The sequence below is a fragment of the Delphinapterus leucas genome, chromosome 16, assembly GCF_059928025.1.
Source record: "Delphinapterus leucas isolate spDelLeu-1000000601 "Yukka" chromosome 16, BTC_Dleu_Yukka2, whole genome shotgun sequence".
Taxonomy (NCBI): Eukaryota; Metazoa; Chordata; class Mammalia; order Artiodactyla; family Monodontidae; genus Delphinapterus; species Delphinapterus leucas.
This window is the reverse complement of record NC_143144.1, coordinates 28,968,385-28,987,966: the sequence shown is the minus strand read 5'-3', so window position 1 is coordinate 28,987,966 and position 19,582 is coordinate 28,968,385. Positions and strand designations below refer to the sequence as shown.

The 19,582-nt window shown below is 37.5% G+C and overlaps 1 protein-coding gene across 9 annotated transcripts in view; it reads right to left on the bottom strand.

Annotated features, from left to right (window-relative positions):
• Positions 1-19,582, bottom strand: part of ADK (adenosine kinase) — a 491,846-nt gene that overhangs the window by 18,721 nt on the left and 453,543 nt on the right. For all 9 annotated transcript variants that reach the window (XM_089897732.1, XM_022590941.3, XM_089897734.1 and 6 more), the window contains one exon: positions 13,130-13,216. In XM_089897732.1, the coding sequence (XP_089753858.1) occupies positions 13,130-13,216 (87 nt within the window). The remainder of the gene's footprint in view (positions 1-13,129; positions 13,217-19,582) is intronic.

Below are 19,582 nucleotides of genomic sequence, written 5' to 3'. Positions count from 1 at the left end.
GCTTTAGTGTGACCTAAGCCCCACCCTAGACCTATCGAATCAGAAACTCTGAGGATAGGACCCAGCAATTTATCTTTTAACAGGTCCTCTAGGTGATTCTGATGCATGCTCAAGTTTGAGAACCATTGTTCTAGAGTGACAGATAATAAGGATAGGATGGGGAATAAATAGTGATTTGATGTGGGTGCTGATGAAATTTAAAAAATTAAAAACAATTCTGTGGCTTAAAGCTTAGGAAACTATGTGGAAAATGAAACATCGAGTATGTTCCAGGCTCAGTTCATGTCAAGTGCTCTTCACCAGAGTCTCACTGCTTTTCCTGTGAAGGAGCTACATTTTACCCCACTCCCAGTAAGAAACAGCAGTAAAGATCCTAGGTAGGACATGACAAGGGTGCTGTTATTTGAGGCACTGGACATTCCACTGGGCAAATCGAATCTAGAGATCTACTGGATAACTTCAACACGTTCTATGAAATCTTGCCAGGAGCCTCTGACTGTATGGTATTGTCTATTAACAGCAGGAACTGATGTTCAGGATTATGATCTTGAGAATCAGTTTTCATATTCATACTACAGGTATTAAGGGAAATAGATATTAAATGCTGCTTGCTTCCTTTCCTAACACGTGTTCTCGCCACATCTACCTCCATGTTAAATAACAGTAAAGAAAAGGTAGCTGTGATCAGTCTGTCACTGGATTATTCACATATACATTCTAGCATAGTTCAATGTTAAGTCAAGGTAACCTGATACGAAAGTATGGCCTAACCTGCTACTTCCTGACTCACTCCCTTTCTGACAAAATCCCTCAATAACCAAGTTCTTAGATATACTGACTAGAATGGTTTCTATCTGATGGTAGGAGGTAAGTTTGTCTGTAGCTATGCATGTGGTTAATTGACTTATTCATTCATACAACAAAAATTTACTATCTACTCTATGCCAGGCACTGTGGTGGGTCCTAAGGATACACTGGTGAATAAGACACATAGTGCCCCTGCTCTCTTGAAGCTTATATTTTAATGGGGGAGATTTTTAAAGAAGTAATAACTTAGTAATTAAGATAATAAAAAAGTAAATAAGATAATTCCAGAGAATGTTAAGTCCTATTAAGGAAAATGACTGTGTGTAGCAGTACAGAATAGTGAAGGGACCCATGTTAGATAGGATGGTTAGAGAACACTTCTAAGTTGAGACTGAGGATGGGAAAGACATAGCCATGTAGAGCAGGGAGGAGCATATTAGGCAAAGGGAACTCCACGTGCAAAGTGTCTAAGGCCTTAAAGAAGACCAGCACAGCCACTGCACGCAAGCAAAGGTGTAAGTGGCATGAAATACAGATTCAGAGATAGCAGATCGTATAGATCCTTTTAGGCCACTATAGGAGTTTAGACTTTTAGTCTAAGTGCAACTAGAAGCCACTGAAGGGTTGTAAGCCGGGGAGTGAAATAATTTGCTTTCTCCTTAAAGTGAGTACTTTGGCTACTCTGTAGGAAAATGGAATAGAATGCCAAAAAAGCTCAGTTAGGAAGCTGCTGTAGTAAGTAAAAAACAGCCCTGAGTTAAAGTGGCAGAAAAGAAAAAGCAGAAAAATGGATGGATTTGAGATAAGATATGAGATATATCCTTAAAATTGAGTCAAAAGAACTCACTGAAGGTTTGGACAGAAGGAAAGGAAGGTATTAAGAATGATTCCTAGGTTTCCAGCTTAAGATATAAGCTGTTTGATGTTCCCTGTATTGTGTGATAGATGGATCATGCTGTAGGGAACATTTTCAGAACTCTTAAGTATGAGAAAAAGGGCAGAGACAAAGGATGCAAACATACATGTGTACAGAGCCCACCCATCCATTACCCTTTTAAGAAAAACTGCCTCACCTCCAGCAGTTGAGGGGGTCAGCTGATGTATTTGGAGCATGTAAATCAACGCTTACTGCTAACTGGACCAAGGCCAGGGCATCTGACCCCAGATGTTCTTCCAGTATCCTATTTATGAATGGCACAAAAAGTGAATTGAGCTAAGCTACTGTTCTCTTTCAGGAGCCAGAATGGAAAGCAAAGAAGGACCAGAAAGACCAGGAAGGAAGAAGCAGACATGCAACGCAGCTGAGTGACATTAATGTGTAAGCAATGGAGTGAAGATCCATGAATATCTGCTGTTGAGGTCTCTGGAACTCATGGAATCTAGAATCATCATCTGGCTCCACTCTCAGTAAAAACTTGTCCAGTTTTGGTTCTTGCTTGAGATTCCTTTTATGACAGGTAACACATATGAACCCTTACTATGTGTCAGGTACTGTTCCTTTATAAACATTATTTCATTCAGCTTTTACTGTAACCCAAATGAGACAGGTATTTTATCCTCATTTTTACAGATGAGAAAACTGAGGCTCAGAGATGTCAAATAACTTGTCCATAGTCACACAATGCCAGAACAAGGACTCAAATCCATGTCTTTTGACCCACTGTCTTAACCACTGTGTTATAATGTCTCCCTTAATGCTTATGTGCTTCCTTAAAAAAAATTCCTTATTCTGAGCCAGGTGAAATGGGTTTCTGTTCCTTTGACCAAAGGAATCAGATGAAATAGTGCCTTAAAGCCAAAGTATGGCTGCCCTACTAGATCCTGCACCCCTGCCCTTGCTTCCATGACAATGAGCTCCCTCACATAGTCATTCTTAAGAAAACTGAAGAGAACAAAATAAAGTACTGTATTGTGGGGATTTTGAAATGCACATATATAAAACAGAATGATACATTATAATCATAAATCTATATCGTTTCTTTTTCCTCTGTCTTTGAATACTTCAATATAGAATAGAGATCGAAATACACTGTGAAAAACCAATTTCTTCCTCTACCTTCTGAAAAATTAAAAGAAGGAGCTCTGGTTGTGTCCACTTAGGTAACAAAATTTTACAACCTGCTACTCCAAGGCTTAAAGGCTTAACTCAGGGTAGAATTTGGCTTATAGCTATATAGCATTTCAAAGGCAAAGAAAACTCCCCATCACTTTTCACTGTTCTTTCTGACAGTCTGTTACTCCTACGCTTTTGAATTGTTCATCCCTCAGACATCATCATTTTTATGAGTTATTTAGGCAAGCTGGGGCAGTAGTGCAAGGAAGCATGAGTTTACTGTAAGGCACTGAATAAATGATTGTAGATATGGGAAGAAAACTAATTTTAAATATAACGGTAAAAGTTATTTTTATTAAATTTTCAGTTTTGTGTTCATCATCCTAGGTGACGTATTTCAACTGTGGTGTTTTTCTAGTCATTTGCAAGACAGCAGGTAGAGTGTTTATATGAATACCTTTCATCAAATTTAATACCTAATACAGTTTCTCTAGAAGGTAAGCAACTTCTCAATCTGACCTGTGTCTTTTCCACAGTTGTGCAATCAACTTTTACCTTTAAGATGATGACTAACTTACAGCGGGCTAGAATATTTTAGATTCTTCTTTAATGAAGGAAGGTATTAAGAAAACAGGGGTGGCATTGACAGTTTTATGTGTCTAGGTCATTTAGGTTAAACATTTAAACCTAAATGTTTAATAAAGATGCTAACTGGGTATTTTTTCCTTTATAGAATGTGTTTTAAATATTTTATAATTGCTTTATCACTTCCTTAAAATTGAGTTTTCAGAAAAACCGTGTACTTCTGCTGATATGAGTATAGATCACTGTCTCTTTACATTGTGTTCTAGTGTTAGCCTAATTACTAGAATGAGAAAAAGTCTGAAAAACCTTTAGCCATTAAATTCATATATTTAACAAGTTACAACCTTGAAATCTTGCTCTACCTGAAAGTGCCATTAAAAGTGCTTGACCATTATTACTAGAGGAAATTTTTAATAAAAGCTAATTAAGCTATGAAACTCCCAAATGGTTAACTGATTTTAGGGGCTAAATTTCTGGTACTTCTAATTATCCTCTGATGGCTTTACTTAGTGTTTCACAACCATGACAGACGACAATGAAAAACCGCAGTGAAATTCATCCACCCTGACACTGTGCTAAGCACCAGCTTCTCCCTCTCCAAGTAAAATCAATACTCTGTTTGAGTAAACACGTTTACAGCTTTATTAGGATGTCTTGCTTGTTCTGTAACAGCTACTTGAAGCTGTGGTAACAAATCGACTCAACTCAGTTAAACCTAGAGAGCTGGGTAAGAGGCCCATCGATAAGGCTGTTATAAAAATAAACTGCAGGAGATCAGAAAGCTGGAGCAAACAGTCTGGTAAATGTCAATATTTTCCCTTACAGAGGATGACAAAAACAGTGAGATTATGTGGAAAGTCTTTTTTTCCCCCTTAAAAATGTCTCTTGTTTCAACTGGATAAAGCATTTCTACTTTTTGTGTACAGCTCTTCTGAATGAAATTTTTGCTTCTTAATGCCCATGTGCATCTGGAACAGGAAGCTGATGTAAATACTTGGTATTTCTCCTACCATTTCAGATTCTTTATTTTCCTTTATATAGAGAGGCTTATTTTGGTCTTCACTGACTTTATAAAATGACCTTATTCAAGTTATCTGGAATACCCTTGGTGGCTTAGTCTTACCTTCTTTTTATTAATGAAACAAAATTTCTGTCATCCACATTTGGGAGGTCATTTCAACACAGTGTTCACTCTTGCTATAATACTGGTGAGACCTGATGTTGTACCTTCCAAATTAGGCCTTCCAAATTAATGCATTTAACAAGAGCAAACAGTGTTAGTAGCTATAGTCAGGCTACTTAACCTCCTGACGAGCGGTAGTACATAAAAATGTCTGCTACCTATTAGGAGCAAGCCTCCACAGTGGCTACAGCTCTACCAAACAAGAACTCACATACCCTCTTTTAGATGTTTACAGGTTGCTCAAAGAACTAACATATGGCAGGAAATTCCCACTTCAGTTTGGCTGGCTTAGGCTACCCAGATGTGACAAAGTAATGGTTTCCCCCTGCTGAAAAAGGCTCAGATGTAAACCTTTTATCCTTTCATTTTTTATGTAGTTTAGTTAGTAAAATTTTATTTTGTTTTGACTTCATATTGACTACCAACTAGTCATGAACTTAAGTAACAACTTGTGACTCATATGTTAGAAAACACAGATTTTTCTGGAAAAAGGAAATCAACAAACATTAAATTTTGAAATAACTTAAAAAGCTACTGTGCCCATCAGGGTAAGGTCTGACCTAGCAGGTATTTGCATAATGAAAACCAAAGCCTAAGTGGTGTCAGATGGTGTAGTGACTGACATGCACAGGAAGTCAATTCAGAGCAAAGGTTCCTTCACGACAGCTAAGCACAATACATCCTCCCACACAAAGTGAGCAACTGAGCAGTATGGTATAATATATAGGCAGTGGTCAGTGCTATAACAATGAGGATAACTTATCTGCTCTTTCTGGTGTATGAAAATGGAAACTTGTCAAATTGTATTAACGTGGTGTGGGATATTGCATTTGAATTGAAAAAAAAAAATCCCAAACCAAAACACCTTTCTGTGCCCCTAATTCAGGAAAGAAGCTCCTGAAGAGTACTAAGCAGTATGTTTTACTTGTATGGATAAGGTGCCCTTGCACCCCAACCCCTTTCAAGATACTGCTTTAAAGATCATTCCTAGGGGCTTCCCTGGTGGCGCAGTGGTTGAGAGTCCGCCTGCCGATGCAGGGGACACGGGTTCGTGCCCCAGTCCGGGAGGATCCCACATGCCGCAGAGCGGCTGGGCCCGTGAGCCATGGCCGCTGAGCCTGCGCGTCCGGAGCCTGTGCTCCGCAACGGGAAAGGCCACAACAGTGAGAGGCCCGTGTACCGCAGGAAAAGAAAAAAAAAAAGATTATTCCTCCTTATGGAACAAAAATGTTAGAATCTGAATTTTAAACCTAATGTGTGATCTCTTGATGTGGTTCCCAAAATAAAAGTTTAGCATATGCTTCTGTTTATTGTTAAAGTTAAACATCTTGGATACCCACATACCAAAAAAACTACATCAAAGGCTTCTATCCATTTGGGGTATCAACTCTTGACCTATGTATTTCCAAAAGGCCTATATAACAGACTACTTAACTGACAATTTTCATTTGGGTTATGAACACATGTAATCACTGGATCATGAATTAATGAGCCAGGAGATCTGGCTTCTAGTATTGCATGTTTACAATTAACTCCCTTTCCTCATCCATCAAATGGGGGCTTTTTAATAGACCATCTTAGGTTTTCATACCTAACATCAATTCATTCAAGAGAGCTGCTTTTTATGAGCAACCAGATAAAATGTGGATAGGGTCAAATGGGGATTTGTTTAATCTCATTTCATTCTGATTCAGATAAAACCTCATTTGAACATAGTTTCACTATTGAAAGTTTGAAAACCTGAAAACCAGAAACGTGATTTAAAAAAATACTCCCTTTCAGCATTAACATTTTAAGCAATATAATTAAAAACAAAAAGACTTACCAGGACAAAGTCATAGCTTCTAGAGTGTTAGAATAAGGAGATGACAGTAAGCTTATTTATGCCCTAATTCATAAGCAAGATAACTAATTTTGTTACTATTTAACTCAATTCAAAAACCTGTATTTGATCAACTGACAATTTCTCACAGCAGGGTGGTTCTAAAATTCAAAGAGCACTTGATGACAGAAACTGGTTTTAATTTTCCGTTTATTTCATGGGATAGAAATAAAACATACATATCTTAATTTTATAAAATGTCAATGTAAACTGGATAATTAAATGAAAAATAAATTAAGATCTTGTGTTCATACCCCAGGTTTGGGAACTCATATCTGAAGTGAGAATAGCTGTAAATTTAGTAATTGCATTGATAATTTTTGTTTGTTTTATTCAGACCCCTGTTTATAGTAAATAGCCATATAACATCAGAGGTTACACTTCATACAAATTTTCATGCAGTCTGGGAAGTTGTTTGTAATAACTTATGCACCATTGGTTAAGACTTCTGCTAGGTCACAAGGTTGGCCAGGCTAGGCATCAGTACTACCCACATGTGATTTCATTTATTTTGATTATATTAATTACAAAACCAATAAAGGCACATTGTAACAAATTCAAACATCTATGAGACAAGATTTTAAATTGAATACACTCAGCTTTACGAAACCTTACTATATTGCTCCTACCTTTTTTTCATTTTGCTACTGACTGATGAAATCTCTGCTAAGTCATAGATTGGCCCCAGTCTACAGACTAGTGTTTAGAAAAAGCACTTAGGCTATTTTTCCTCACTTGGAGGGGAAGACAAGAGGATAGTAATGGAATGGAGTATAACAAAATGATCAGAGGTAAGAACTTGGGGGTCAAACTTTGAGTTTGAATCCTGGTTTTCACTGTGACCTTGGGCAAATTACTTACTCTCTTGAACCTCTGAGACCAGAGGAACTGTCCAGTTGAGCCTAGGCCCAGCTGCCAATTCACAGATTTGTGGAGTTAAATAAATGGTTGTTGTTGTAGGTCACTAAGTTTTGAGGGTGGTATGTTATGCAGCAAAACCTAACTGATACAGATTGGATGAATCTGACAGATAAGGTAGGTAAAATTGACCAAATCCATGTAAGAGCAGCTTGGACTGCTATTGGATTCAAGTGAGTTCCATTTGACTCACAAATATCATAGGCCAGGAAACTGATATACATATATTTTGTCATATCACAGTTCTAACAAAATTCACTTCAGATATTTTGCTTGTGACATTTCTTCTGGCCCTCTGCTGCTAAATGAAATCTTATAAATACCAACATTGTTTTCTTAGAATAAGCATTTCTTAATAATCATCAAATATAGGAGATGTAAGGTTCATATTTAAGTTTCAGGGTCTGATAGCCTCCATGGCTCAGACTGTCTCTGGATTCTCCAAATCTCCAGAAGACAAAGTCCTTTGAATTCCATGATCTACTTACAATTGCTTCTAGATGGAGGCCATCCAGGATACAAGATCTTTGAGGGAACATTACTATTTGGGAAAAATTCCAGACTTTATCCTAAAATCATCCTGTATCCCGTGTTAATGCAAGTTATTTCTCATTTCTGTCATGGCTCGAGGATCATCTTTACCTCTTTAGACCCACAAAGGCTTAAATAATCTTAGGCAAGACTCCTGAAATTTGGTCCTGGTCCAACGTCAACTTATCAAAATCTCTGGATGTGAAACATCAGAGTAGCGTGTCATGAAGCATCCTAAGACTGTGCAAGGTGTGAATCTCTCTTCCCTTTCCCCCTGTGTGAACTTGAGCTGCTGTCTGTGGTGTATTTCAAATTCTTAATGACCAAGTCAATCCCATACCTCATTTGATGGTTTTAAGGGAAACTGCTTAAGAAATCAAACACCAAAGATGTCCTGCTAGAGGTAAAAGATAGGGAAAGGGATCGTTGTTGCTGTGGGATGGGGTAGGAGTGTGCAGCAATCATCTTGGTTACCATCCACAAGTAAATCTTCTGCATACAGTGGGTCATATGAAGGTTTCGTTTTTGGGTGAAGAAGTGTGAGAAATGATATATTCAACACTCACCAAGTTATTTTCTAGTCCTCTGAGTTGACAGCAAAGGCAGGGGGTGGTGCAGAAAAAAAAATCAGAATTCTACACCACTTCTCTGTACAGCACAATGAAGCAGCAGTTAAGAAGAACGGGAGAGTAAGTTACAAATGTTTGGGAATAAAAAGCAAGGTGAGAATAGAAAATGTAAACATAACTTAGAGATTCCCTATGGTTCTCTGAAGTATAGACAGGTGCTACTTGAAAAGGAAGTAATATCCTTGCTCTGGTAACTTAAATCTTTTTTTTTAAACAAAAAGTCTTTTCTGAACATGAATTAGAAAGTGAAATTAATGCTCCTTTTTATTAGATGGGAAATAGGATAAGTATTTATACTGTGATTGCTAAGTGGCTTTAAAAGTCATTTTCATATTGTAGGTAATATCGTTTAGGATAATACATTTTCCCTGATAAAGCTGTCATGAGAAATTTGAAAATAGAAGTATTAAAGGCAGCACAGTTACTTTACTATCATTCAAATAAACTATTCTAAGCTATATATGGCTCTTAACATTTAATGAAGCTTTTTTAAACCTAAGAATGTTGGTCCTTGGGTAAGGTCTCTAGACTTTTTTCTGAGAGTTAGATGTACGTGCCTGGGTATAATCTGTCAAAGGTGCACTCACTTTTAGTCTAAAGATGATTTGTAGGTCTAGTTCATATTCCTATAGCTGCCATAAAACATACAACTAAATCATATTAGATTAACACAGGCTGGTATTGACAGCCCACTGGGAACATATTGATTAGGTCCCCTTTCATGTTATTTGTTATGATTTTTCTTCTCAGTTTCATTTACTGGGAAGACACAGGGGAAGAGATTTCACAGGGAACAATGACAGTGCCTGTCACAAAATGTTCTCAATGTTTCCATTTGTTACTATGGCAGTGACAAAGAGGGTTCCAAATGAAAAGGCAGACCTGCTGTGACAAAGCACAGCAGGACAACAGGAAGAAATTTTCAACTGACCTGGGAAATTAGGAAATCATACTTAGAGATTATAGAATTGTCTCCATTTCCAAGGGTACAATCGTGGCGCTTTGGCTTTTGAGGGAGAATGTGAAAAGGGTAGTTCCATCAGGGCTGGCTAGTGACAAGTAAAGGGCAGACATTAGAAAGTGTTTAAGGTCTCCAAATAGAACAAGGAGGTATGCTTGTGGAGGCTAGAGGGATTTGTCACTGTTACCAAACTCTCGAGACGGAACTATGAATTTAATTTATGTTCCTTTGGGGTACTCATTTTAAAATTATACATGAAAATCTATGATGTAGTCATGTATCTCTTATGTGGCTAATGAGAACGCATGGCACTCTGGTATTGGGATATGTAATATCAGCACACGGTAGGTGAAGTCATGGTTTATCTAAGAACTTGAAATTGGGACTGGAATATAGTTATGCAAAGTCACAAAAGAAAGAAGTGCTTGTAAGCCAGCAAAACTTGAAAGTAATAGGAGGAATATATTAACCATCTAAAGATAAAATGTGTCAATCAGAAAGGAGACACGTTAATCAGGCAATCAAGCAAAGAAAAAGAAACTACATAGTAAATGCAAAAGTTGCCATCATTGCCTCTCCATTCATGATCAAGGTAGAGGAGTATACTTCAAAAGATAGAGTATTTCCAATCCTACTAGAAAGCCTTCCCCTGGTGTAGAGATGGGAGTAGGGGATTTTAGCCAATGGATTTTTGAGTATTTCCAACTAACCAGAACATCTCTATTGTAAGATGGATGTATCAGCCTGGTGCTATTAAACAGTTGATTCATATAACTCCCTGTATTCGGATTCCATGCTGACCAAGCGAGTTTATGATCTGGCTTTCTGTATCTCTGTAGTGCAATCAATTCTACTGCTTAGCAGAAAGCTCCTGGTTCAAACTCACCTGGGATTAAGTCCTTCGATTCTCTTCCCTTTCACTTTCTTTTCTGCAACAATCTTACCCCAGAGTCCTAAGAATCCTATTGTGTAACAAAACCTCCTGTTCAATAAATGAAGTCATCTATTCAGTCAATAGGAACATTCTCTCTGGCAAAACCAGCTTTTGTTAGAAAGGCGGGTCTGTGGTTCTGAGTCCTAATGATGAGATTTCCCTAAAAGTTTAGAGAAGCAGTACAGTTCAGACTGCCTGGGTCTGAATCCTGGCTCTGCTACTTTCTAGCTACGAGAATTTGGGAAAGTTATCTAACCCCTCTGTGTCTCAGTTTTCTCATCAGTAAAATGGGGTTAAAAATAACCTACTTCAAGGAGCTTTTATGAACATTAAACGAGTTAATATACGTAAAGTGTCTAAGATATCAGTTGGCTAGTAGGTGCTGCATAAATGTTATCTATGCTATTACTATATAGCTTGATGTACATAGACAGAATGTGCTGAACACGCCAGCATAAGTATTCCTTGTTAAAATGACATTAGAGTATTCATCTCATTGCATGACTCAGTCTTTCAGGATCTGAATATCCTGGGAACCAATGAGAGTAGGGTTAAAATGAGAAAAATGGCTACTTAATTGAGGTTTTACCAGTAAAGTTCTGCCTAGTTTCAGCTTGACTTCCACTTTCTCTATACTGATTTCAACAGTGCGTAGTGAAATCCAGGGTATGATGAAAGTGAATAAAGTGAGGAGGCTGCCAACATATTACAAAAGGGGTTGGCAAACCATAGCCTGAGAGCCAAATCCAGCCCATGCTCTGTTTTTGTACAGCTGGAGAGCGAAGAAAGGTTTTTACATTTTTAGAGTACTGCAAAAAACCAAAGACAAAACAAAAAGCAAGCAAGAAAACAAGAAGAATATGCAGTATACGGCTTGCAAAGCCTAACGTATTCACTGTCTGGCCCTTTAGGAAAAAAGGTTCGCAAATCACTGTTCCACACTCTTTCCTTTTTACTTACCTCACTGTACCCCAAGAATAAGTATATAAATGAGTCTGGGTAACCAGAGTGAGATAAGAAAGAGGCCGAAAATCCTGTAACAAAGAGCCCAAGGGCTTTGATGATATAGTTCATTTATCACTCTAACTGTAATACAAATGGCTAGCTCGCTGTTCCTATTTTAGTATCCTAAGAATGACTTCCCTCTTCCTCAAAAAGTCTATATATTCCTACCTCGTAGTGGAAGCATTATAGGTAGTTAGGGGTCTATAAAGGAATCTGTTGTTGCAAGGCCAGGAAGCCCCAGGCCTCAGGCCCAGGAGTAGTGCCTAATTAGGTCACCATCGTATCTATGACAGCCTCAGGATGTACCCAACTAAATAGCAAAGAAAGAGAATACTTACTGTTTTAAGTACTTTAAAGTGCTTAAATAACACACACACAAGTTATAAATTTAAAAGTTTCTGTACTAGATTCCTAGTTTAACCAATTTCTAAACAGGAAATCAATAGTGTCTCCTTAATGTATTACAGAATTTGGCCCAATTCTGGATAAGGTATTTTTAGGCTACATGGGTTTACAGCTCTGAAGCGGTATGGAATAGGAAAAACAGCTGCAAAATAATCAGTGATGAAGCCTTTCAGAGCAAAGGAATAAAAGATACGTGCGTGACAGTAAAGTAGAACATTATTTGTTGTATGTACTCTTTCCAAAAAAAGATGGCATGGGGCATGCTACCAGTCTAATGGTAAACAGCTCATTTAAGACTAGGCATGAAAAGTTTCAAAGAAGGAAACATGAAAAATTTATGCTAGTGAACATTAAAAGAATATAAATATTTTAAGTAACATTAAGTTCAAACCATTATACAATCTTAAATAAGTTTCCCATAATTCAACTTATCTTCCAAGGAAAGGAAGACAAGGGTCAGCTCCATTCGCCTTTTTTTCCTTGTCTCGCTTGATGTTATGAGAAATAAAGGTCAGGAGGGACTCTTCTGGGCTATCACTCAGGAGTCTAAAGCTTTCTAGAGATCTTAACCTAGCTTAACTACACTTGGCTAGAAGGAGTTCAGACATATGAAAAGAACTTTTGAATCCGATTTTAGATCAATCTAAGTTATCAAGCCAAAACTCTTCCAATTGTCTTGATCTTATTTTTGACTACTCACTCCAAGAATGATTTAGTTTTTATAAACTGTGCCAGTTCTTATTGAACCTTAATGAGACAAAAATTTAACCCTTCCTGGTACAATAAACATCCAACTATTGTGTTAGAAACAGATGTTTTAACTAAAGGATATAATCCAAAGACATCATCCTTAGCTATTAGCGTACTATTAATATTCACAATGTGTTTTAAAGAACAACAATTTGTTAACATTTAAGCCTGAAGGGCTATGAATATACTATGTACTGTCTTGATGCAGCTTGTTTATGCAATATTCTGACAGACACAATTAATCTTGTGAAAATGACTGGGATATAGCGTAACAGTAAATTATCTTTAAGCCCAAAATACATATTTTCCTGTAGTAATATACCCTCATAACACAATGATAGTAGCATATGGAAAAAACATCAGGAATTAATTATTTAAAAGCAGAAATTAAAAGTTACTATATTCATAAATCTTGGCTATGTGGCAGAGACAGGGTTAAAGGAAATGTTTAACTTGTAAGTAAGTATGAAATAAATGAGTCCGTACCTCCAACAAATGCATCTCCAGCTCCATTGGTATCAACAATTTCTTTCTGGTCTTGATCCAAGACAGCAAAAGCGGTGACTTCACTTTCTGCAATTAGAGCCAAAGAAAGGCAGACTGACTTCTCTTTGTAAACACTCAATATACAAACTCACCCAGGAAAGCTTGAAGCTCCTACATCAGCCAGAGAGAGAGACAGAACATGAAGCCCATATTCTGTACATGAGCACTTGGGAACCAAGGTGAAAAGCCATCTGTAAGCAATGCTTTTTGGTATTTTCAGCATACAGATGTTGTATGTGTTTTGTTAAGAGTTACACTTAGGTAGTTCACATTTTTGAGGAACAACTGTAAATGGTAGCAGTACATTTTTGGACAGTAAAAATACTTGAACAGAAACTATGAGCTAAAGGAAGTATTAAGTACTAGATCATGGATCTCTAATAAAGCATCAAGACTGGCTACATTCCTGGCAATGAAATCTTGGATATAGTTAAAGAGCTGTAAATTTAAAAAATACAAATAATGAGTCTTGAGTATTTCTCTATAGAAAATCACAATGGCACAATAAAAATATAACTACTATTCTGAATAATACTTGATGCCAATGTCAAGGATTACTGATATTAGTTGGCTTATTACGGATAACTTAATCTGGTTACTTTTTACAACGGAGTCACTATTTCCTCCAAACTATCAGTCAAATAACAAAAGGGAAAGCTACCACTGAATGCATGGGCAGAACAAAATGGACAGTGCAATGAGCTCTTCTCTTACAGCAGTCTGGACTTGGTTCTTGGTTCTTTTGACTACAGAGTAACCTAATACACTACTTTAAACTTGGCACATGACAGTGGAATGGCATTACAGTAGTCTCCGTTATCCAGTTTTGCTTTTTGCGGTTTCAGTTACCCGCGGTCAGCTAAAGTCTGAAAATATTATGTGGAAAATTCCAGAAATAAACAATTCATAAGTTTTAAGTTCCACACCATTCTGAATACCGTCCCAATCCATCCTGCCCTGGATATGAATCATCCCTACGTATGCCGCCTGTAAGTCACTCAAGTAGCCGCCTCGGTTATCAGATTGACTGTCACTGTACTGCAGTGCTTGTGTTCAAGTAACCTTTATTTTACTTACTAATGGTCCCAAAGCACAAGAGTAGTGATGCTGGAGATTTGGATATGCCAAAGAGAGGCCATAAAGTGCTTCCTTTAAGTGAAAAGGTGAAAGTTCCTGACTTAATGAGGAAAGAAAAAAATATTATATGTTGAGGTTGCTAAGACAGATCTACAGTAAAAACGAAGCTTCTATCTGTGAAATTGTGAAGAAGGAAAAAGAAATTTGTGTTAGATTTGATGTCGCACCTTCAACAGCAAAAGTTATGGCCAGAGTATGTGACAAGTGCTTAACTAAGATGGAAAAGGCATTAAGTTTTGGGGTGGAGGACATGAACAGAAGATTTATTCCTATTGACGGCAACGTGCTGCGCCAGAAAACACTGAGCCTATAGGAACACTTCAGCCAGGGATCCCCTGAAACAAGTGACAGCCAAGCCATTTACTGCAAGTAAAGGATGGTTACAGATTCAGTAAAAGATCTGGACTGAAAAATATAAAAATTATTGGAGAGGCTGTGTCTGCTGATGAAGAAGCTACTGCCACATTTCCGGCAGTGCTGAAGGAGTTGATTAAGGAGATAGCATACCATCCAAAGCAAGTCTTCAGTGGTGATGAAACTGGGCTCTTCTGGAAGAAGATGTCCAATAGAAGCTACATTCATAAAAGTGCAAAGGAGGCACCAGGGCATAAAACATGGAAGGACAGATGAACGTTGGTACTATGTGGCAACACTGCAGGGCATATGATAAAGCCAGGTGTAGTGTGCGTAGTGTTCAGGGTGAAGAACCCATGTGCTCTCAAAAACAAAACCAAAAATTATCAGAAAGCATGGGTGACAGTTATCTCATTAATGGGATGCTTCCACCAATGCTTCATCCCAGAAGTGAAAAAATATTTGGAAGAAGAAAGGGTGGAATTTGAAGTCCTATTAGTAACAGATAACGTACCTGGTCATCCTGAATTGTTACAAACGTGAAAATGTTGAGGTTGGAATTTTATCTCCAAATACAACTTCACTGCTTCACCCCTTTTACAAGGGCATCATTCAGTTTGTCCAGGTCACATACACCCACCCTGTATTTGATCATATTTGATCAGCAATTGATGCAGACTCTAATCTGGACACAATGCAGTGCTAGAAATCATTCATTATTACTGACACAATAACATTCATCAAAGCTGCAGTGGATGAATTAAAACCAGAAATTGTAAAGGCCTGCAGTCATGAATGATTTTAAAGGCTTCCTGGGGATCAGTGGAGAAGTTAGGAAAATCATTCACACAGTAAGAAGGATTTGCCAACATGCTTGATGAAGAAGCAGAACACATCAAAGACCATGGAGAAATGTTAACAAATGAGAAAGTGGAAGAACTTGTTGAGTCATTTACAGAGGAAGAGAAAGATGATGAAGAAGAAAGTGGAGCAGAACCAGCAACTCGGACATTACCAAAATTTGCTGAAGTGTTTCAAATTGCACAGACTTTAAAGGACAAAATTAGGGAATAAGATCCTTGGATGGAATGCAGCATTAAAGTCACCCTTATAATCACTGAAGGATTCAACCTCTGTAGCAAAACACTGATGAGTTAAAAAGAGACAACTTCCAATTACAATGTTCTTCCAAAAGGTTTCATTGAAACAAATAAACAAACACAAACAAAAACCCTTCAGCTATTGAGGATGCCCAACCATAGACATCATCATGGCTTGATGATTCTCCTTCTGACGTTATCATCAGAAGGTCAATGTTAGCCTAATGATACATCACAATATCTGTGTCATTCACCTCACCTCATTTCATCACGCAGGCATTGTATCATATCCTATCATCATCATAAGGGTGAGTACAGTACAATAAGATAATCTGAGAGAGAGAGACCACATTCACAAATTTTTTTTTTTTTTTTTGGCCATGCCGCGTGGTATGTGGGTTCTTATTTCCCCAACCAGGGATGGAAACCTGGTCTCCTGCGGTGAAAGCGTGGAGTGCTAACCACTGGACCGCCAGGCAATTCCCATCACATAATTTTTATTACAGTATATTATTGTAATTGTTATATTTTATTATTATTCATTGTTGTTAATCTCTTACTATGCCTAATTTATAAATTAAACTTTATCATAGGTTTGTATGTACAGAAGAAAAACAACATAGTATATATAGGGTCTGGTACTATCCACAGTGTCAGGAACCCAATGGGGGCTTTGGAACATATCCCCTGCAGGTAAGGGAGACTACTGTATCTGTGATGAAATTTGGCCTAGAGGACATTTGTAAAAGACTGAATAGTGCTTTTCATTGGTGTCTGGAACTTCTGAAACTACAAATTTGCATCCTTTATGGGGACAAATGTGGCCAAAGCGCTATAAACTTCAATCTCATCTAAGATCAAGAAGGAGAGAAAAGGAAATCTTGGAAATTTTAAGGTCTTAATAAAGAACCTAAGACTCTCAAAAAGCATGTTCTGTTTGCCTTTTGCTACCTGCTACTAATGGATACTTTCAACAAGAGATAAACAAAGTGATGATAATGAAAAAAAGATCCTCCTGGAAAGATTGATATTCAAGAAGAGGACTCATTCACTTAGTGATGTCTTTTGACTGTAGATGCTAAGAAGATTCCATATTAGAAGTACCTGTTTAAACTCTTTAAGTACTACCTTTCCACACTTTGTAACACCAGACCTACATGAAGTTAACAAGATTTTGATTAATTGGAAGTTAAGGCATAAACATCCAGGATTAAATTTTCTAGGGAGTATGCAGTACAGACTGCTACGCAGGCCAAAAAAAAAAAAAAAAAGATATAAGCAGACTTTATTAGAAATAATTAGGAAAGGAAAGGGCTACAGTCTGGTTTAGGGAAAGGTCTGTACCATAAATATTTATAAAGAAATCTGATTTTATTACTTCCAAGTACAAGTCATACTATAAAGGGAATTAACAACTATAAACTAAGAACAAACAGGCATTAAACAAGTAAAATGAGCTAAGTTAATGACACCATTACCATTTATAATAAGGTTATATTATGTAATAATATAACACATCTATAAAACATTTTAGGTAATATAAGAATTAATTCCTGGATTACAGATTAAAATAATCACATATAAATGATAAGTAAGTTGCAATTAGATATAATTCCTTGAGTTCTTTGTTTAAAAAAGTTATTGACTTTTGATTGGATAAATCTTTATTTATGAATAAAACCTAATTCACAATGGAAGAGTTTATCTGAATTTTGTTCTTAAGAATCATGACTTTTTGTTTAAATTAGCAAAAATTCTAAATGAATGCAGCTTTACTACACTTTCTTCTGGATATATGTGTAGATCCTTGAAATCCTTTACCCTTAGGTGTCATATGAAGTTCAATTTCCTGAAACATAAAGTAGAAATATTTTCCACTTTTTGTACTTATTAATTCAAATAAGTATATAAGAATATTAAGAATGTAAAAAGAGCTGTCATAAATTGGTACACAGTCCAGGCTCTATTATCTTCTGCATCTAGAGAGCTATATTATGAGAACTCCTTTCAAAATAATAACGCTGAAAATTTGCAAGATCTTGAATGGTGTTCCAAATCATTGAAAAGGGATTAAACAACATTCAATAATATTCAAGTTCACTTATATTTTTGGTACATTCTTATTTTGAAATACAATGATCTAAGCTGGTTTACAGAGTTATTAAAAAAATTCCCACAGGGGCTTCCCTGGTGGCGCAGCGGTTGAGAGTCCGCCTGCCGATGCAGGGGACACGGGTTCGTGCCCCGGTCCGGGAAGATCCCACATGCTGTGGAGCGGCTGGGCCCGTGAGCCATGGCCGCTGAGCCTGCGCGTCCAGAGCCTGTGCTCCGCAACGGGAGAGGCCACAACAGTGAGAGGCCCACGTGCCGCAAAAAAAAAAAAAAAAAAAAAAAAAACCTCCCACAAACTAAGTAAATGGTATTCACCAGCATGACCCATTCCATAGCCTTCTAGTCAATTTATTGTATGAACATACAAAGTACCTAACTAAATCTTAAGACACACTTATAGGCATGGGCATTATTCAGCCAATGAGGCCCAAGACACTCACATCACTGTTACTGGGATCTTGTTTTCTTAGGTGTGAAATAGGACTGGAGTAGCTGTGGGAACAAGTAGCAAAAATAGCTTTTTGCCTTAGTTATAGAAAAATGACACTTAGTTCTGATCAAGTACTTCTACTCAAGAGCTTAAGATAAGTAAGTGCCATTGTCTCTTCCCAAATTCTTTATAAAGTGAGAAGGAAAAGGATTGGGAATAATTATTATTCCTATTTTCCAGACTTCTACAACAGCACAAAATCATGAGCTTCCCCAAGCAGACAGGAAACAAACACTAACAATTCAGCTGATAACAGATTTGCTTAGTGTCATTTATTGGATAAGACCCTCATGGCATCTTCACTCAGAACAATGAAATTTAATGTACTTAAAGTACAAAATAATAAAAATCAAACAGTCTCTGGACAGTTTATACAAACAGGTAATTCACTCTTCACTCTACTGTGACATAAGCCTTACTACCCAGTCTATTAAGAGGCCAGTCTGGCTAGAATCAACTATAATGTTAAGTCGTTTATAGTAGAGATGGTTAGTTCATACAAATGCCACAATATCTAACTGAAAAATAATAATAAAAAATCCACTCATTCAATGCCAAACAATTAGACTAAATGTTCCGGTAGCTTTACTGCTACCAAATTAACTATATATTTTAGTACTGTATACACATACAGAGTCAAGATAATTAATATCCTTAGGAAATTCTGTTCAAGGTATATTAAAGTGCCATGTGTTGTCACTGTCTTACTGATGTCACCTCTAAATTGTAGTGAAGATATAACTGAAGAAGATACAAAGCAGGGTGAGAAGCAGATAGCTAAGTGTTTTTCAGCCTCAAGGTAGACTGTAGTCACCACCTCTACCACGGCCTCTGATGAGCATTACCAGCCATGGAAAAAAACAGAAAACTGACGGCAAAAACTTCACCAGAAAGTGACAAGTAGGACTGTTTAAAAACCAGGACTCCTGGGCTTCCCTGGTGGCGCAGTGGTTGAGAGTCCGCCTGCCGATGCAGGGGACACGGGTTCGTGCCCCGGTCCGGGAAGATTCCACATGCCGCGGAGCGGCTGGGCCCATGAGCCATAGTCGCTGAGCCTGCACGTCCAGAGCCTGTGCTCCGCAATGGGAGAGGCCACAACAGTGAGAAGTCCGCGTATCGCAAAAAAAAACCCCCAGAACTCCTAAGGTTCTGAAAAGTGGCTCCTGCACCTTGGTTTCTTATAATGAGGTATTTCCAGGG